General features: G+C 34.9%; 1 protein-coding gene across 1 annotated transcript in view; it reads left to right on the top strand.

The window, feature by feature from the left end:
* Positions 1-4,709: 4,709 nt before the first annotated feature.
* The window catches only part of LOC129871048 (pectin acetylesterase 8-like), a 29,693-nt gene continuing 12,482 nt past the window's right edge, over positions 4,710-21,920 (top strand). Inside the window, exons 1-11 of the mRNA XM_055945913.1 lie at positions 4,710-4,878; positions 4,970-5,052; positions 5,312-5,438; positions 5,599-5,678; positions 5,802-5,888; positions 5,981-6,105; positions 6,189-6,249; positions 6,358-6,411; positions 6,487-6,564; positions 6,784-6,865; positions 7,255-7,394. Of these exons, the coding sequence (XP_055801888.1) occupies positions 4,710-4,878; positions 4,970-5,052; positions 5,312-5,438; positions 5,599-5,678; positions 5,802-5,888; positions 5,981-6,105; positions 6,189-6,249; positions 6,358-6,411; positions 6,487-6,564; positions 6,784-6,865; positions 7,255-7,394 (1,086 nt within the window). The remainder of the gene's footprint in view (positions 4,879-4,969; positions 5,053-5,311; positions 5,439-5,598; positions 5,679-5,801; positions 5,889-5,980; positions 6,106-6,188; positions 6,250-6,357; positions 6,412-6,486; positions 6,565-6,783; positions 6,866-7,254; positions 7,395-21,920) is intronic.

Genomic DNA, 21,920 nt, shown 5'->3' with positions numbered 1-21,920 from the left:
TTGAGCCCATAATAAATTTATGTGGGTCATGACCCAATACGATTTTTATTTCAATCTATTTTAATATCTCTAATTTCAATTCAACTTGCTCATTTGACACCCATACGCAGATGTACTAATTGCCTCTAATTCTAGCAACTACAACTTCAAAATCATTGTTGTTATTGCATTGGATAAGAAAGGAAAAGGTCATGATAAAATCTCCCTTGTAATATCTCAAAATACCTCCAGCACCAACCTTACCCTCATTTGACAATATTAAGATGGAGGTATTTGCCAGGGCACAATAATGCAGTTGGGGATAGGTTGTGTCCTTGTCATCTTGTTGTAGAATTAATATCATATCAAAGATTGGATTAGCCTTATTGATTGCAATGTGAAGAGTCGTGTCAATATATCTACTGCTCCATTCTAAAATAGTTGATCTTTTTCTTCTCTCAATATTTACAAGCGCTATTATGTTTCCAAATTTTTCAATAAATGATGATAGGGAGAATTTGCATGACCAGTGTGTGAATTGTGTTAACTGGTTTTAAATTTTACGTTTAAAGGTTCATGTGATAAACTGTGTTCTAATCATTGGACTTTACTTTTTCGTTTTAAGAATTGTTCCTCGGCCGCATTCAGTTTGTTAAAATTGACAAGATTTTAGATGAATTAATGTGAAGATTTGATAAGAAGATAATTTTCTTAGATGTATTTTGGAGCCCTCCCCTTTCTTTGTTAATATAAAGGTAGTTGTTTTGTAGTAGACGTAGGATCATTCTAATCCTAACCACACAAATATTATTGTTCTTCCTTATTCTTTATATTTTTTGCGTTTTCGCTAACAATTGATATCAGAACCAAGGTTCTATTTGAGTATGTTCTGTGATTGTAGCACAGTCTGCACTTCCACATCAGAAAAGAATTACTTTATTTTTTTATATTTCCGAATACTTCGTAGTAGAAGAGGAAGAACAAGCAAAAAAATGAGTTCCATGAAGTTTGGAATTGATAGATTTAGTGAGCACAAAAACTTCAATATCTGAAAAATTCAGATGATGGCGTTACTGTGGAGGGAAGGTTCAATTCATGTTATTGACGGAAAGTACCCCGATACCACATCCGATTCGGGGCAAGAAGAAGATTGGAGGAGATACATTGAGTGTAATCCAACTGTCCCTTGCACCTAACGTGCTTTGTAAAGTGAATACAAGTATCGAGGAGACGACCAAATAATTATGGGAAAGGCTGAAAGGGATTTATCAGGACCGATCGGTGACAACAAAGATGTTGTTACAATGGCGTCTTCACACATTTAAGATGGAGTCAGGTACTTTATTACAAGACCATTTAGATGCGTTCAATAAACTTGTGATGAGCTTACAGATTGCTGAAATTAACAAGGATGAGGAGACGCTTGCATGTGCTTTGCTATTTTCATTGACTTTAAAATATCATGATATTGAGAATTCAATGATATATAACAAGGAGTCGATCACTCTTGAGCAAGTGCGGCAAGCACTTGACTCTTGTGATGTGAGGAGGCATTTTGAAAGAGACAAAGATGGCGAAGCTAGTGGACTCTTTGTGAGAGGTCGTACTAGACAACAAGGAAGGACCAAATCAAAGTACAGATCAAAGTCTCGTGTGAACAAGAAGAATGCGGAGTGTTGGGGTTGTCATAGGAAGTGACGCTTTGAACGAGATTGTCCTATGCCAAAGTCCAAAGAAAAGGCTAGTTCATCCATTATTGAGCAGTTACATGATTCTAATGATGACTATGTACTAAAAACATCATTCAATAGTGGAGTCTATGACAACAAATGGGTGTTAGACTTTAGTTGTACTCTGCATATGATATTTCGAAGAGATTGATTCAACAACTATGAGACAAATGGAGAAACTGTAGTAATGGGCAATAATACAACTTGTAAAATAGTTTGCATTGGTTCAGCTCAAGTGTGCTGCCATGATGGAATTGTGAGGACTATTACATAATTCTTTGATATTCCTAATCTAAAGAAGAATTTGATCTCCCCAGGTATTCTAGATAAACAAGGCTACAAGTACATGAGTGAAGGAGGTACTATGCAAGTGACTAGAGGATCTTTAGTCATGCTGAAAGACAAGTTGGAGGATGGCCTCTACACACTAGTAGAAAGCACCATTGTTGGCTCTGTTAATGTATCTACAGTGCAGTTATCTGATGATGACAAGGCAAGATTATGACACATGAAATTGGGCCATATGAGTGCACAAGGAAAAGAGATGTTGAGCAAACACAACCTTATGAATGGTGAAAAGATCAGCACACTTAATTTTGTGAGCCTTGCATCTTAGGGAAGTAGAAAAAGGTTAGCTTCATCACTGGCAAGCACAAGACAAGAGAGGTGTTAGACTATATCCATTGAGATTTATGGGGTCTCCCTAATATTCGATTGAAGAGAGGAAAGAGGTATCTTTTCACATTTATTTATGAGTTTTCACGAAAGGTTTGATTGTGTTTCTTGAAAGAAAAAAATGATGCGTTTGAATCATTAAAAGAATGGAAGATTTTGGTTGAGAATATAATGGAGAGAAAAATCAAGTATCTTCACAAAGACAATGGCTTGGAGCTTTGCAGTAAAGTGTTCAATGATTTCTGCAAGATTCATGGGACCGCAAGACATAAAACGGTCAGGCACACACCATAGTAGAATAGAGTTGCCGAGAAGATGAACAAAACTCTTCTTGAGAAGGATAGTTGTATGCTCTTACAAGCCAAAATGTCAAAAATGTTTTACTTCTCATGTTGTCAATAGATCTCCAGCATCAATAATTGACTTTAAGACTCCGAATGAGGTATGATTAGGTGAACCCTCTAACTATTCATACTTGCGAATATTTGGGTGTCCAACTTATTATCATGTTAATAAAGGAAAGCTTGAACCAAGGACTAAGAAGGTCATATTCGTAGAGTGTGTATATGGAGTAAAAGTGTACAAGCTTTGGTGTTTGTCTTTACTCAAATTTGTAGTAGAGATGTTTCCTTTGATGAATCCTCTGCTTGATCCTCGTAAAGTTTCAGTGGAATTATCAAAAAACAAGAACAACGAGTAAGTGGAGCTACTGGTGGAGCTTACCAAGTAAAAGAATTGCCTAGTAAGCTTAGAAGTTTTGGCCGGAGTTGTAAATACGCATGCTCGGAATGCAAACCCAATGAAAGATTGAGGTTGAAGACACAATCAAAAGTTGTTGTTGGGAGAAAGTTGAAAATGGAGAATCTTGCCAATGTGGATATTTGTTAAAATTGATAAGATTCAAGATGAATTAATGTGAAGATTTGGTAGGAAGATAATTATTTGGTACAAAAAGTCAAAATAGTATCTTTGTAGGTGAAAGATTGGTAAACCATAAAATGGTTTCACAAGTTAAATTTTGACATTTTTGACATATAGTGACGTCATGAATGACATCAAGACCAAGAATTAATTCCTATAAATAGGTAGCTCTTAATTCATTTGAAATACACCTCTTACTTGCTTTCTCATATTCTAAGGCATTTGTAAAATACATTAGAAGAGTTGAGAGTGCAATTCTCTTAGATGTATTTGAGATCTTTCCTCTTTCTTTGTTAATATTAAGACAGTTGTTCTCTGGTTGACGTACGATTATTCTAATTCGAACCACGTTAAATATTATTATTTTTCCTTGTACTTTATATTTTCATGTTTCCGCTAACACAGTTTGTGACAATCATGTGCTAGTTTGATTACTTCCACAATGAGGTCTACGTCATTGAGGTTCTTCTGCATTCTTTATTGACAATGTTATAGTTTCTCTTTGGCTCTTTCAGTTTGTGTTCAATGTTACTGAATCTTTGTTAAGCTTAAGCAGTACTAATTTTAGCCTATTCAATTTCCCTACCACCTTGAACATTTGTATGCCCTAACTAGGAGCCACCCAACTAGTTGTCACCCCGGCTTTGTAATCAGGTGAACTACTCCACATATTGAAGTACCTAAATTGCTTTCTTACATTCATCACAACATCCTCCCAGTTATTAATAGCAAGGAGGTGATAGAAAACATCCTCATTCATATAATATAATGGACCTCAGAGGATGGTAATAATGCATTCCAATCACTGTTAGTTAGCGACCTGTCAATTCAAGTCAGCGAGCACCTACAGTTTCTTAGTACAAGAGTTTATGAGACTTGGACTGAAAAGATAAACTGAACAAAATAGACTCCAGCATCCACAGATCAAGTGGATGAGTCACCCACTCACCTCATGTCACAATCAATTCTTATTGCTAAATGATCGGCACCCAATTACCCGAAATTAAGGTACCCATTAGCTAATAATCTTAAACATGCTTGCATAATAAACTAAAATGAAACTCTTAAGCTGTGAAATATACTATCTCAACTGAAAGGAAGTTCAAAAACCTCCAAAAGGTACATTATGTGCGTCTGAACTAATACAGTACCACAACATCATGGAAACATCTATAGAATCTTATGGGACAGGCCCAAGCATGATAAAGATTGTCTAGAAATGGCAAAGCTACTATAAGAAGAATATGGACGGTCACCAGGGTAAACAATGCTTCCCACTCAATAACATATCCTTTGAAATTCCACAAAACGAAATTTGGGAAGGGTAGAGGGTAGAGAGGCTGTTTCTGCCCACTAGTTACTAATATTGATTTCTCATCCTTGGACATTATGTTCTGCAGGATAATGATGTCGACAAGATCTGTTCAACTTTTTTGCTTACTTATTTGTTCTCTGGTCATCAGCAAAACTGATTCTACAAAACTAAATGAATCACTGAAACAAGAGAAAGGAACAGATCATGCATATTTTGTCGTTAAAACGACTGTTCAGAATGCTGTGTCAAAAGGAGCAGGTTGAATATTTACGTACAAGTTAAATCTAACTTAAAGTAGAAAAAATCATGTATATATGCAGTTGCATAAAGAGTATTATTTTACTTGCAGTTTGCCTGGACGGATCACCTCCAACGTATCATCTTGATCGAGGATTTGGACATGGAGTCAGAAACTGGATTATTCTACTCTCAGTAAGTTCAACATAGCTGAAGTTTGATTTTTTTCAAGGATTTAACTTGTACACATTGCAATATCAAGATATTTTATACTCTGTTGTCTGCTTTATTTTTACGGTCACCTTATTATGGGCAGTTTAATTAAGTTATCTTTTATGTGACTTGATAGAAAATTCAGTGTATAAAAGCTTTAACTCTTTTTCTGGTTATTATTGAGACGTGTTTGCTTTCTGCAAAGTTTTTAAATGTTTCAAAACTTTCACTTTGTCAATAGGGAGGAGCATGGTGCAGAAACATCACAGATTGCCTGAACCGTTCCAAGACTGACTTGGGTTCTTCAAAACTTATGCTGCCATTTATATTTTTAGGCATTTTCAGCAAGAGCAAAAGAGAAAATCCAGGTTAATTCTCTTCGATGAAGCTACCTAACATCTCGTTTTGAATTAATTTATATATATATTTCTCGAGAACAATTTGATAGAATGAACAGAATGGAAAGTTTAATTTGATTGAGAAAAGCTTATTTGATCATAAGTTGGTTATTTATTGTAAATCATGCAGACTTTTACAATTGGAACAAAGTCTTTGTTAGGTATTGTGATGGTGGAGCTTTCACAGGAGATATCGAAAGGGTTGATCCTGTATGTTCTCTTTTGATTGGTTCCTATTTTAAAAATCTCTCTGATAATTTTTAAACATAAATGTTTTATCGGTATATTTTGACAAGAAAACATTGAACTATTCTCACATCCTACATTGTTTAGGCTACCAATCTTCATTTTAGAGGTGCAAGGATATTTGATGCAGTAATTGAGGATCTTTTAGCAAAAGGATTAAAGGATGCGAAGAACGTACGGATGTAAATTTAAATTATATAACGACTGAAATAGTAATATTCGTGTTACGTTTGTTGGAAAATACTGAGAGAAATTAATAATTGCAGGCCATTCTTTCTGGCGGTTCTGCTAATGGATATCCAGCAATGCTATACTGTGACCACTTCCACAATTTATTGCCTAAAGCTCATAGAGTGAAATGCTTGGTTGATGCTGGTTATTTTATCCGTGTGTAAGATACATATATACTTTGCATTTCCTATATAAGAAACTGATTCTCTATGCTAATTGAGAATTTGTTTTTTCTACTTATAGGAAAAATCCACTGCTATCAAATGTGTTTGAGTCTATCTTTACAGATGTTGTTACTTTACATGTAAATTCCTATCTCTTTCATTTACTTAATTTTTTTTTATCTGTATACATATGTTGATTTGACGTTAATATATATGTTATAATTAAAACCTATTTTATTGAGTCACAGGGATCTACTAAAATGTTACCAAAATCATGCACTTCAAGAATGAAACCGGAATTGGTACGTACTGCAGATTAATTGTATTTTTGATTATTCTGAACTAATGAATATATACAAACTGCAAACGTGCTGCAGTGTTTCTTCCCAGAAAACATACAACAAGATATCAAGACGCCATTTTTTACTGTGATGTCAGCATTTGATAGTTATCAGGTACATATAGACAGTATATATAGTTTGGAGATTATATATTTGAATAGATTCAACAATATGAACTTAAGCAATGTAGGTTGAAAATGCAACTGTGCAAAGACAGATCACTTATACGTAAATAAGTTATTTCTCCACGCATTTAATTATATTTGAATATACTTATAATTCAGTACTATTCTTCCATTTTCATTTGACATTTCTAAATGAAATGTTTTCCAGGTGAACAGTATTATAGGGCCTAATATCGGCGAATACATTCAAGCCAGAAATTGCACTGAAAGTCAGAACAATGCTTTCAAAGGTTTGCACACTTCCAAATATGTAGTTGTAATTGTACTTCTTTTATTACTCAGAACAATGCCTTCATGAAAGGTTTGCATTCTTCCTAATCTCTGTAGAAGTATCTATATACACATATACACGCATGCACCAAATGATGAAGTCATTTACAATACATTACTACGTACATATACATACATATGCTTGACACTGAAGTAAAATGTATATAAAACCAACTCGAGTGGGGAACAATATGTACATTCTCTCACGTACTAACATACGGTCATATATTTATTTGTTGAATTGACACTGGTATGAAGCAACCACAAAGAAATAAACGTATGAGATTATTTTCTCTTCCTGTGAATCAGTTATATTTGTAATTATACTTTTGCAATTTGTTTATTTCAGAATTGAGGTCGGAATTCCTAAGAGCTTTGCCCAAAGCAAATGATCCAAAACAAAGAGGAGCTTTCATTGACTCTTTCAATCGTCATACACAGCTTGAACTATGGTGGAATAAAATCAATGCCACTCCGGTTAATAATCTGGTAAGACATCATTTGTCATTCTTCTTCTTCTTCTTTTGGGTAAAATTTGTTGCTAATCTTGCAAATGCTTTTAGTTCGTTTTTTATTAGTTGCATTTTTTGAATTCCAGCTCCCCCACCCCGCTAATGTTTCCTTTATTTTGGGTTGCGAGGATTAAAAACTTACCTTCACGAGGTAGGGGTATGGTCTGCATACACTATTCTCTCTCCATACCTCACTTCTAGGATTCCACCGGATATGTGAGGATTAAAAACTTATATTAGCTTAAACAAAAGGGTGCATGGAGGCATTAGCTGCCGTAGTTGAGTACATATTGTTCATATCAGTAGCTATATGTTCTTGAGTATAGTTTTGGTTGACATTGCTAAAAGTACAATGTGAAACCTCCTTCTTCTTTTTTTTTTACTCCCTCCGTCCCACTTTTATGTGGTATTTTTGGATTTCGAAATATAAACAAATTATTTTTACCGTAATTTCTTCATATATATATATATATATAATTATTAATCATTGTGACTTATAGTACTTTGTACGTAGTTTTCAAATATGTAAATTTTGTTTTTAAAAAATTAAAATTTTATGTTCGAATTCACAGTTAAAATTAAACTGTTCGACTTTCAAAATTTGAATTGTGTCACATAAATTAATATAGAGGGGGTATTTACTTCTGTGTCACTAGGAATTCTTTCAGTGTTTAAGTGTAGAAATTGTATTTGGATTACTTTGATTGTCTGTGAAAGTGTTGAGAGTGAATTTTTGCTGTTAAAAATACATCTAAATTATCTCATTTTTTTTGAGTTTCATAGCTAAATTATTGGAAGTGTGAGTTTCACATCTAAACTATCACTTATCAGAGAAACAGACCTCAGTGGTGTGAAATACATTCTCTCTACTCTCTCTATTTTTTTGCAAAAATCTCGCCACATGGATAAAATATTTCACCTTGACAAAAATTAAATAAACTATATTAATTAAAAGTTAAAGACTAAAGTATTTTTATCTCCAATTTTTTTTTTTTTAAAATAAAATTTAAAATATTTTCTTACCCTCTCCACGACCTCCCCCCTCCCTTACTCCTTCCTAAAAAAATGTTATTATTTTTATTTTTTTAAAAAATAAAATTATATCCACCTCATCTAATCCTATGCTCTTAATTTATTTATTTATTTTTTACATTTTACCCACCCATCTAACCATCTGTTCTTAATTTATTTTTTTTACATTTTTCTCGTTTTGAGTTAGGTATCATATATTTTTTTGGAAAATATTTTTTCTACTTGCGTACCAAATATAACAGAAATAAAAATTAAATTTTAAGAAAAGTCTCGCGGGAAGTAAAAATATTTTTCTAAAATCATATATATATGATAACTCAATATGAGAATTTTTTTTGAAGTGGAGAGTTAGGTGGGGCGGGGTAAAAAATTTTAAATTAAAATAATATCTAAATTATTATTTGAAGGTGGGGGGGGGGGGCGAAAAAAGATTTTTTTTTTAAAAAAACTTTTATAAAAGAAATTTAAAAATTAAAATTAAAACTAAAAATTAAAAAAACTTTTGTCAAGGTGAAATATTTTGTCCATATGGAATGTAATGTGACAAAAAATTTTAAATGAAAGAGAATGTAGTACACACACCATGATGGGAGTGGAATAAAGGAGAGGTGTATTTCTCAAACTACTAAGTGATAGTTTAGATATAAAACTCAAAAAAATAATATTTAGATGTGTTTTTGATACTTATCTCTTTTAACAAAAATATCCATTATAATAATAAGATGAGAAGAGAACTTTACTTCTCCTTTTATCTGTTATCAGGTTAAGTTAGAAAAGTGTCCTTGTCGTACAAGTCATTTCTTGAGAATTGGATCTAAACTAGCAGTGGCTAAAACTAAAACTACGGAAGTTGTAAGACAGTAGCCACGGGAATGATGTTTAAACTCTGAAAATAATGAATGTTTTAAAAGTTATTGAATTGAATTGTTTTTTTTTTGTTTGGTGTTGATTCAATGATTGGATTATAAGTTCACGTCATAGCCTTCTTAGTGTAAATAATAACTTTACATTATCACGTCACTTAAAGAATAGCAACAATTAAGCCTTCATAAAAAAATAGAATTTATAATCTTAAAAATTAGACAATCTGCTACAATAAATTTGATTTGTAATCTTCAACTAGGCTAGACTTTTGATAGTCTAAAAACAACTTATAAGAATCGATAGAAAATGAGAAGAATTATAGTATATTCATACGCTAATGAAGAATATATAGGAACTGATACAACAGTCCTAAAGTGATACAACAACTAATCCCAGCAGTACAAGAAAACTATGACATAATTAAAAATTATTCACGTATATCTCTTTTACGCCCCCGCAATTTGGTGTTGACATCTTTAATACCCAACTTGTCAAACATACGACTGAAAGAAGCACGCGGGAGTGGCTTGGTTAGGACATCAGCAACCTAATCACCAGCATGTAGATGTTGGGTGAGAAAGCACCACAATTAAAGTTTGATATGATGAAAATAATGAAAATATATTGGACACGAGAATTTTACGTGGAAACCCCTCTAATTAATAGAGGGAAAAAACCACGGGGTAGAGGGATCTCACTATTTAATATGGAGTACACAACTCTCAAATACAAGGAGAAAACAACAATTAACACTTCACTCTTGTAAAATGAACAACTACTAAAAAGGACACTCAAGACTACAATATTTATCTTGGTGTATAACTCTCTTTGTATTTTTACTCTCTCTTTCTAGGATTTTTTGGATGATCTAAATGAGGGCAGGAGGCCCTCTATTTATAGGCGGAAGAAAAACACGTAAACGCATTTTCAAAAACGTGTAAAGATTTATTGGCAACAACCAAGTCAAAAAAGGGTTGCTGCCAACTTTGACAAGTTAAAAATGCTGGCAGCCCTTTTTGACTTCTCTTCCTCTAGCATTTTCTAGCATTCTCCCACTTGAAGATTTAATTGAGAATCAATTAACTCTTCATACCATCCTTTCTACCCAATTACTGCAATGTTACATTTCTGCTAGGCCAATAGAAGATCGACACCATATGAACTTGTTACTGTTGATCGGCTTTGTAAACATATTTGCCAGGTTGTCATTAGTGTGAATTTTTTGAATATCCACACTGCCTTCTTCCACCTTCTCACGAACAAAGTGATACTGAACTCGTATGTGCTTTGTTCTTGAATGAAATGCCGGATTCTTTGCAAGATGCAAAGCGCTCTGACTGTCACAAAACAGAGCAATCTTCTCTTGTTTGTGCCTGAGCTCCTCCAGTAACATCTGCATCCATATTGCCTCTTTGCTAGCTTGTGTAGCTGCTACATATTCTGCTTCTGTCGTAGATGTTGCCACGATAGATTGCAGTTTTGAAACCCAGCTTACAGCTCCTCCAGCAAGAGTAAACACATAACCTGTGGTGGACTTGCTTTTATCAAGATCACCTGCATAATCTGAATCAACATAACCTTTAACAGTAAAGCTGATCCTCCATAACACATTGTAACATCTGAGGTACCCTTGATGTATCTTAGGATCCTCTTAACAGTATTTCAATGCTCTCTACCAGGATTAACCATGTATCGACTAACCACTCCCACTGCTTGTGCAATGTCAGGTCTTGTACATACCATGACGAACATTAAACTTCCCACTGCTGATGCATACGGTACTCGAGACATCTCCATCCTCTCTGCTTCATTGCTAGGACTCATACTTGAGGATAACTTGAAATTAATAGGAAGTGGGGTAGAAATTGACTTACAATCTTGCATCTTGAAACGTCTCAAGATTTTCTTCAAGTAGTTCTTTTGAGAAAGCCAAATCTTCCTATTATTTCTGTCTCGGTGAATTTGCATCCCTAGAATCTTATTTGCTGGTCCCAAGTCCTTCATTTCAAACTCCCTAGCCAACTGTGCCTTTAAATTTGTGAGACGATCTTTGTTGGGGCCTGCTACCAACATGTCGTCAACATACAACAGCAAAATAACAAAATCTTCATCACCAAATCTCTTGTAATAAACACAAGGATCTGAACTATGTCTGTTGTATCCAAGGCTTATAATGAAGGAATCAAATCTCTTATACCAGCATCTCGGCGCCTGTTTGAGACCATATAGAGATTTATTCAACCTGCAAACCAAGTTCTCTTTTCCTTGTTCTTCAAAATCTTCTGGTTGGAGCATATAAATTTCTTCTTCAAGCTCTCCATGAAGAAATGTAGTTTTGACATCTAACTGCTCCAAGTACAAGTCAAATGTAGCACACATCGCCAGGACCACTCGAATTGTTGTGAGTCGAACCACCGGAGAAAATATCTCATTGAAGTCTATACTTTCTTTCTGAGAGAATCCTTTCACCACCAATCTTGCACGATACTTCTCCACTTGATCATTACCATTGCGTTTGATCTTGTAGACCCATTTGTTTCCAATGGCCTTCCTTCCTTATGGTAATTGAACAAGATCCCATGTTTTATTTTTATGAAGAGCTTCAATTTCTTCTTGCATTGCTGCCACCCACAAAGATGATTCTTGGACTTTCATAGCCTCGTGAAAAGTTGAAGGCTCTCCATCTTCTGTTAGTAGACAGTATGCAATATTACTCTCCATAGAATAATCTGAGTGCCAAGATGGTTCTCTTTTCTCCCTAGTTGACCTTCGAACTTGTGGAGTTTTGATCTCAGCTTGCTCTTGTTCTTCGTGCTCTAGTGCTGCTTCAGAAGAAACTGGAACTTCTTCTATTTCTTCAACTTCAACTGTAGTAGTCTCTGATTTTTCTTTTGAAGTGTTACCTTCTTTTGCTTGTATCTTGTTTTCAACAAATACAATATCCCTGCTGATTACCACCTTGCTGGCTGTGGGATCCCATAAGCGATACCCCTTGACTCCATCAGCATACCCTAAGAAAATGCATTCCCTAGATTTTGAATCCAACTTTGAGTTTTCTTGGGTATTGTACATAACATAAGCATGACTTCCGAATATATGTAAGCGAGAATAATCAGCTGGTTTTCCTGTCCACATCTCCATTGGCGTTTTCAGATCAATTGCGGTTGATGGTGACCGATTAATCACATAACAGGCGGTTTTGACTGCTTCTGCCCAGAATGGTTTTTCCAGCCCTGCAGTTGCCTACATAGCTCTTGTTCTTTCCAACAAGGTTCTGTTCATCCGCTCTGCTACTCCATTTTGTTGTGGAGTATATGACACCGTAAACTTCCATTTAATACCTTCTTGTTTACAAAAGTTATTAAATTCATCACCAGTGTATTCTCCTCCATTATCTGTCCTCAAACACTTGATCTTTTTCTCAGATTCAAGTTCCACCCGCGCTTTGAATTCTTTGAAAACTAGAAAAACATCTGCCTTTCTCTTGATTGGATGCACCCAACTTCTCCTGGAGTAATTGTCGATGAATGACACGAAATATTTTTCTCCTCCTAGGGACTCCACCGGTGCTTGCCACACATCAGAGTAGACCAAATCTAAAATTTCCTTGCTTTTAGTAGAGGAACTGCTAAACTTCAGTCTATTTTGCTTGCTGGTAACACAATGCTCACAAAAGGGTAGTGAAACCTTTTTGAGTCCCGAAAGAAGCTTTTGCTCAGCAAGAATCTTCAAACCTCGTTCTGACATATGGCTAAGTTTACGATGCCATATCATCATTGATTCTTCAAATGAACTTGTTGACGCGGTTGATGCTTCTCCTTCTTGGTGTGTTTCACCTTTAAGCACATATAGGTTTGCAACAAGTTTTTCCGCTTTCATCACTACAAGCACTCATTTGGATATTCTCATGACTCCACCATGAGTCTTATATGAACATCCATTATCATCTAGTTATCCTAAAGATAATATATTCTTCTTCAAGTCTTTTACATGTCGTACCTCCTGGATGGTGCGTACCGTGCCATCATACATCTTTATTTTGATGGATCCAATACCAATAACATCCAAAGCATGATCGTTTTCCATGAATACAGACCCTCCTGAGATAGGATTATATTGATGGAACCATTCTCTCCTGGAAGTCATGTGTCATGTTGCTCCTGTGTCCATGATCCAGACATCAGCAAAACGTTTTCTGCCTTTATTATTTGATATTGCTTCACTACATAAAATATCGCCATCATTCGAGGTACGTGCAACATTCCCTTGAGCATTTGATGGCTCAGGGTGTTCACTCTTCTTCTTGAACCGACAATCTTTCTTGAAGTGCCCTTTCTTGCCACAGTTGTAGCACTTGATATTATTCTTACTTTTTGATAAAGATCTGCCATGATTGTGACTCCCACTGGGGCCACATTCCGTTGGTCTTCCTCTCACCATCATCAAAGCTTTAGCTTGCTGTGAACTTGCTTGTCTGTCTTCCTTGTTTTTGCGCCGATTTTCTTCTTCCAAGATAGCGGTTGCAATTTCATCGAAAACTAGACTATCTGTATTGTTCGTCAGGTTGATGATGAGTTGATCATATGAGTCAGACAGACTTTGAAGTAGAAACTCCATACGTTCACTCCCCTCTATTTTGCAACCCCTTGTTATAAGTTGCGAAAACAGAGTATTCAAATTATTGATATGTTCAGTAACTAACATGAACTCTGCCATTCGAAGAGTATGCAATCTTCTTTTTAAGAAGATTTTATTATGTAAAGACTTGGCCTCATACAACCCTATAAGTGTATCCCATATTTCCTTCGCCGTCCGCTTTTCCGCCACACTAGACAACACTTGATCAGCTAGTGCCAAGTATAGATCAGCAACTGCGTTGCTGTCTATGTCGTTCCACTTGCTGTCATCAATAAAGTCTGTGGGTCTGCCTTCAATTGCAGCTAAGCAATTATCTTTTTTCAATATCGCTTTTATTTTCATTTTCCACAATGAGAAATTAGTCCCATTGAATTTTTCAACATCAAACTTTATTGTACTCGATATTTTTATTTACTTCACAACCTTCTGGATCGTTTCTAAATATTTTGCGAACAATCGTGACAAGCTGTATCGTCACTGAAATTTACTATTCACGTGAATAGTACTATTCACTGAATTTACTATTCATGAAAGTTTACTATTCACGAATAGTACCTTTGCATAAAACAGACAGAATAACCGAGGGCTCTGATACCACTGTTGGGTAAGAAAGTACCACAACTAAAGTTTGATATGATAAAAATAATGAAAATAAATTGGACACAAGAATTTTACGTGGAAACCCCTCTAATTAATAGAGGGGAAAAACCACAGGGTAGAAGGATCTCAGTATTTAATATGGAGTACACAGCTCTCAAATACAAGGAGAAAACAATAATTAACACTTCACTCTTGTAAAAGGAATAACTACTAAAGAGAACACTCAAGACTATAATATTTATCTTGGTGTATAACTCTCTTTGTATTTTTACTCTCTCTTTCTAGGATTTTTTGGATAATCTAAATGAGGGAAGGAGGCCCTCTATTTATAGGCGGAAGAAAAACGCGTAAATGCGTTTTCAAAAATGTGTAAAGATTTATTGGCAACAAACAAGTCAAAAAAGGGTTGCTGCCAACTTTGACAAGTTAAAAATGCTGGCAGCCCTTTTTGACTTCTCTTCCTCTAGCATTTTCTAGCAGTAGATGCTTCACTTCAACCTCTTTGCGTTGCACCTGGTCATGAACAAAGTGGACTCGATGGTAATATGCTTCATCTTTCCATGAAAGACAGTATTCTCACAGATGTATGTAGTTCCAATATTATCATAGAGTGTTCGCGCTATGCAAGAAAGGGAAAAGTGAAGCTCACACAATATGTTGGTGATCTAGTTGGTTTCTGCAAGAGCAGCAGCAACAGCTTTGGTGGATGACCGAGAGATGGACCGCTGCTTCTTGGATGACCATGAGACTGGCGTACTTCCAAGATATATAACATAGCCAGTTGCGGAAGTTCTGTCAGTAGGGTCAGTGGCCGCCCAATCAAAGTCAGAATATATCATAATTTGATTATCAGTCTCACGAGTTATTTGAAGTCCAAAAGAAGAGGTTTGATTGAGATATCGAAGCAGCCACTTAACAACCTTCCAATGGTTAGCTTGAGGTCACTACATCTACTAGGAGAGTTTTTTTATTGTAAACATGATGTCAGGTCTGGTGAAGGACAAATATTGTAGCTTGCCAACAATTGTCCGAAAGAAAGAACATTCAACAATAGGATCAGCCTAGTTTACACTAAGAACAGTAGCGACGGACATAGGAGTGGAAAATCCTTTGTTGTTTTACATATTTGCTTCCTTGAGAGGGTCTTCTATATACTTTTGTTGAGACAACAACAATCCACCTAGATACGAAAGAACCTCAACAACCAAAAAATAGTTCAAGTGGCTCAATTTCTTGAGAAAGAAACACTGAGCAAGGGCATTGATAATTTGTCGAACACCATGGTCTCAATTTCTAGTAACAATAATGCCATCCATATATACAAAAATATAAATAGTCAATCCTAAATTATTGAAGAGGAACAGAGACGAGTAAGAGTGTGATTTACAAATACCTTATTTTACAAAACAGTTCTTGAGCTCGGTTTAAGAGCAAGCTTTAGATGTCTGTTTGAGGCCGTAGATGGCTCTGATAAGTTTGCGGTCATGATTGGACAAAGCTGGATGATCAATGCCGGAGGTAGTCTCATATAAACTTGTTTCTCTAAATGATCTTGCAAGAATACATTATTTATGTCAAGTTTATACAAACATCAGTTGCATTGAACATCGATAGCAAGAACTAGGTGAACAGTTGTAGGCTTGGCTATCAGACTGAAGGTTGAATGGTATTAAAGTTTGGGCCGTTGAGTGAAGCCTTTGGCCACTAATCGAGCTTTATTGGGAGACAAAGTCCATGTTTGGTTTCTCATAAGTGCATCAAATTTAGCTTGCATAGCAACATTCTAGTAGGGTTCATGCTGAGCTTGTTTGTAGGAAGAAGGCATTTTTGGACTTGGAAAGTGAGAAATAAAGCTAGAGAGTTGTTTGGGATTATGGATATTAGTTTTGGAATGTGTAACCATGGAGTGACTCGGTGTTGTGATGGAAGGCATGGCTAAAGTGGGTTGGATGGGTTGTGTTCTTGGGGGTGTAATGATACTTGACAAATGTGGAGTAGAAGGAGGTGTAATGGGGGAAGGTATTGAAGGAGACAAATGGGTGTTTTGATAGGCCGATGAAGGTAACAACTTAGGAGATGAAGGTAGATTGCGTCGTTTGTAAGTTAAAAGGGGTGGGGTTTTCTTGCTGAAAATGGGTGGTTTGGTTTTATGAAGAAGGTGTAGAAGGATTGAGTGGCTGCCGAGAATTTTAAGAGGAAACTGCGACTTCATTAGATATAGAATTTTAAGGAGAGTTGAAGAGAATACATGAGCTTTGGAATTATTCTCTGTTTGTGGTGAGTAGCATGGGAGAACTTTGTGGGCAAGGTCCACACGCAATAGCAACAGGAAATCTATGTTTAAATTTTGAGCTTTCTCATGTGAAATACTAATCGTTTTCTTTTATAGTGTTTTTCCATGATTTATTTGGAAATTTGATAAATGAGAGAATATTTTGAAAAGGAAATTATTTTCAAAAAATAAAACATCTCCTGATAAAAATATTTTTGAAGAACTTGGATCAAAGCACTGGTGGCAATAATATATTTTGAAAAATTCCAGATATACAAATGTGGTTGAACGAGGCTCGAGCTTATTTTTGGTGTATGGTCGAAGCTAAGGATAGAATAAACACCTGAAAGTTCTTATGGAATCAAATTTTGGGGTGTCTTGAAAAAGAAGTTTATGAGGGCAGTTATTTTTTATGGTAGTTGAGGGTAATCTATTGATGAGATAAACTGTCTGATGAAAACGAAAAACTCCAAAAACTCGAGGAAAGTGAGTCTTGATGAATTAAGGTTTTGGCGATTTCAACAATATGTATGTGTCGTCGTTCAACTATAGCACGTTGAGATGTATAAGGAGGTGAAACAAGATGTTCAATACCTTGTGTTTTTAAATAGGAAGATAATCCTTCAAATTCATCGCCACCATCAGTGTAAAATGATAGAAATTTTTGTGTTAAATCAACTTGGGAACTATTGAGACATAGAAAAGAGCAAAGGGAGATTCTCTAATTTGTATGGAACAAGGGAGTTCCTTTTAAAATTAATATTTTTCCTTTGAATGGAATGGAAAGGAAGAGTCCCTAATGATGATAATCTACAAAGAATAAGGATCAATATGGTCTCAAGATATTGGTGCGGCGATCAATTTTGCCACGAGACCATAGAACATTTATTTCTAACAACTACCATGGCTATTCAACTATGAAAACATTTTGCTAATTTTGCAGATGTGGCAGTGGAAGTAATACAACTCCCTCATGTTATAATGATATGTTGGTATCCTCAGGACCAAAGCAAAGTGAAGAAAGTATTTAAGGTGGTACCTGCATTGATTATATGGGTCCTTTAGAAGAGAAGAAACACAAGGAAGCATGGTGGAGATATATTGATTCAGGGTATGATTTAACAAGTGCTTCAAAATATCTATCTTATGATAAAGAGTAAGTATACATGGATAAAGCTTGTAGGAAAGAATTGGGAAGAGATGATCAATATTCTAAGCACTTTCAAACCTAGACTATACCATTGTGTAATCAAATGGGAACTGGATAATGAGGGATGGTTAAGTGCAATATGAATGGTGCATGAAAAGGAAATCGAGGAAGTAATGTTTATGAATTTTGTCTAAGGAATAGTTGTGGTGATTTAATTTATGCTGAAGCTGACAACATTGGCATCACTACTAATGTTGAAGCAGAAATGAGAGTTATCCTAGAGGCAATAAAATATTATGTTACTAATCAAGTGAGGAAGCTTATTCTAGAATTAGACTCATTATTAATGTTCAACATTATTAATGAAGTATGGAAAGTCCCTTGGATCTTGGAGACTATTTTGAGGAACTAACGCAAGAAATAGCAAAAATTAAGGTAGCAATTCAACACATATATAGAGAAGGAAACATGATGTCAGATTACTTAGCTAATCTAGCAGTTAATTCTATCGTGTAACGATCCACATATACTCTAGACGTGATACGCTGAATAGGATCCCAAAAGACCCTAAATTAGCCTCTTAGGTACACTAAATATGTTAACTTCCTAACTGACTATCTTCAACACTCTCCCTCAAGTTTAGGTACACTAAATATGTTACATATGCCTAACTTGGACATAAGGTAATGATGTTGGACTCTATAGAGTGTCTTTGTGAGGATATCAATTGGTTTCTATTTGGTAGGGATATATTGAGCTTTTGTTTTTCCCTCTTGAATTTTTTCTCTAATGAAGTAGTAATCTATTTCTATGTATTTTGTCCTCTCATGAAAGCTGGATTAGCTGCAATCTGTAGGAATGATTTACTATCATTGAAAACTTGAACTGGAAGTGATATATTGACTTTTAGTTTTGATAGTATGCTGAGTAGCCAAGTTAGTTCAGATAGAGTAGAGGCTAAGCTTCTATATTCTGCCTCAGCAGAACTTTTAAAAATTATTGGTTGTTTCTTGGCTTTTCAGGATATTATGGAGTCTCATAGTTTGATCACAAACCCTATGACAGATCTTTTTATGTGAGCACATGCTGCCCAATCAGCATCATAAAAGACTGTCATGCTATCAATGACTTTACTATAGAGTAGAACCCCCTTGTCCTGATTGTGTTTTGATGTATCTTATAATTCTCAAGGCTGTATCAATATGTGACTTCTTTTGCTGTTGCATGAATTGACTCAATGTTTGAACACTCTATATAATATCTAGTCTTGTGACTGTTAGATGCAGTAGTTTACCTATTAATCTTTGATAGGCACATCATTGGTCAGTAAAGGATCTTGTATCAGGTATGTTCATGCTTGTATGCTCATTATATCTTTTGTGGTCAATTTGTTTTTTGCATCCATGGGTGTAGTGGTTGGTTTAGTTTCTTTAAGACTAAGCTAAAAATCAACTCTAGTGAGTACTTTCTTTGGTTCATGAGTATGTTCTGATTCTATTCCAAAGAAGTATTTTAGATCATCTAGGCCCTTCATTTTGAATACTTGTTATAGTGCCTATTTTGTCTCTTCAATCAGCTTTAAATTATTCCAGTTACTACTATATCATCTACATAGATGAGTATGATTATCCTCTCAAATTCTGACTTCTTTTGGAACAGAGAGTGATCATGTTGACTTTGTTTAAACTTCAACTTGATCAAAGCTTCTATTAGCTTTGTATTCTACCTTTTAGGTGCTTATTTCAACCCATACAGGGATTTGATTAGTCTGCACATAGGTTTAGACTCCCCCCGGCTCATAAATTCCTATGGCAATTACATATAAATTTCATCAAATAGATCACCGTGTAAAAAAACATTATAGACATTCATTTGATGAATGTGCCATTGTCTAGCAGATGCTACAGTCAGAATTGTTCTCGCATTTACCATCTTGACTACAGGAGAGAAAGTCCCTCTTGTTGGCTATACCCTTTGTCAACCAACATTACCTTGAACCTTTCTATCTCCTCAGAAGCTTTATACTTATCTTGTATATCCATTTGCAACTTATGATTTCTTGTCATCTGGTAAGCTCACAATGTCCCAAAGTGTGGTTACTTTGTAGTGTTGTTATCTCTTCCTACATAGCTTCAACCCATCTAGGAACTTTTGCAGCTTCTAAATAAGACTTAGATTGTAATAGAGGAGGAGACAGATAGGTTAGCTTGATATTTAGGAGATATATTATCATAGGTAATATAATTAGAAATAAGATAAGGTGTGTCCTGATGAGATGAAGTCCTTCTATAAAAGAGGATGTTGTTTATCTTTGCTTGATCTTTTAGTAGCCTGTTCTTGCATCTGAGTTGGTGGAGATACATGTTGTACATGCTGTACATGCTAATGTTGTTCATTTACATGTTGTCTCGTCTTAGGTTGATGAGTTATATCAATATCAGGTGCACTGTTCATATCATTAGGTTTTATTTATGTGAACCTCAGATCTACATCAGATGTATTGGGCATGTCATTAAGTTCTACTTTTGTGGACCTCATGTCCGCATCTATATTTCCTACGCTATAGTTCTCAACCATATATGAATTAGTGTGAAGTAGTTCATAGGATATATTGTCTAGTTATTGTAATATTGGTGTATGTACTGGGTTGTTTTAAAGGAAAACTCAACATCTTTGAATATTACATCTTTATTTACAAAAAAATGACTTATTAACAAGATCATATAGTAGATAACCTTTTTGTACTTCAGAATACACCATAAACACTGCAGTTTTAGGTTATAGTTTATCAGATTGATTGGCTATTTTGGCACAACATAAGCACCCTAGTATTTTCATACATATAATAGAAGGATGTTTGTTAAACAATTTTCATAAAGAGACATGCCCATAATAGAAGAAGGTAACATGTTAATAATCTATACTGCAATAACAACACAATGACCCCCAAATTAAAGAGGAATATTTTCTTGAAACCTAAGTGCCCATGCGACCTTCAGAATATGTATATGCTTTCTTTCAGTAACACCATTCTGTTGAGCAAAGTAGGCACATGCCCTATAATGTATTATTCCTAGGTTTTTAAATAAATTAGTACAAGTATCATTAACAAACTTTGTTTCATTATTTGTTCTACACACTTTCACATTCTTGTTGAACTGAGTATGAATTGTTTTCTAGAAAATACGAAATAGTTACACAATCATCTGATTTAATTTTCAACACATAAATTCAAGTCATTCTTATATCGTCATCTATAATTGTTAAAAAGTATTTATTTTCATAAATAGTGGAAACTTTATAAGGTCCCTAAATACCCATATCTACTATACCAAACCTATCAGTACTTGTGATATATACTACTAGGATGGAATGAAAATCTAGCGTGCTTTTCACTAGGACAAACAGGACAGTTGTTGATCATGTCAGCTATAATATATATCTTACAAGGTAGCAATTTATATAGAACTTTGGTAGACACATGTTTAAATCTCTTATGCCACAATTTGATGGCTATGTCACTAGATGTAGAAGCTAAATCTAGTATTATTGACATTCAAGACTACTTCATGAAAGGTGTTTTGATTTAGATAGACCATATTCATGCCAATCAATCTCCTTCACCTTCTCACTTTAGAGATCCTAGAAAATACAAAAGTCAGGATAGAACAAGGTTGCACAATGTAGTTCTCTAGATAAATAGACAAAAGATTATATTTAAATTGTGCTAATAGGAAGATATTTTTGAGTATACTCCTATTTGATATAGAACATGAACCATTGTGAGTTACTAATGACACTTCACCATTAGAAAGATGAACTTTCCTGGAATTATCATTAGTTTTAATTGTATCTCTATCTAATATAGGTCAATCAATTACCATATGATTTGTAGCACCGGTGTCTATAATCTACTCCTTTTTGACCAGTTGTTACTAGACAAGCAC

This window comes from Solanum dulcamara, chromosome 10 (assembly GCF_947179165.1).
Source record: "Solanum dulcamara chromosome 10, daSolDulc1.2, whole genome shotgun sequence".
Taxonomy (NCBI): domain Eukaryota; kingdom Viridiplantae; phylum Streptophyta; class Magnoliopsida; order Solanales; family Solanaceae; genus Solanum; species Solanum dulcamara.
Note: the sequence above shows the minus strand (reverse complement) of the source record. Positions and strands in the feature narration are given on the sequence as shown.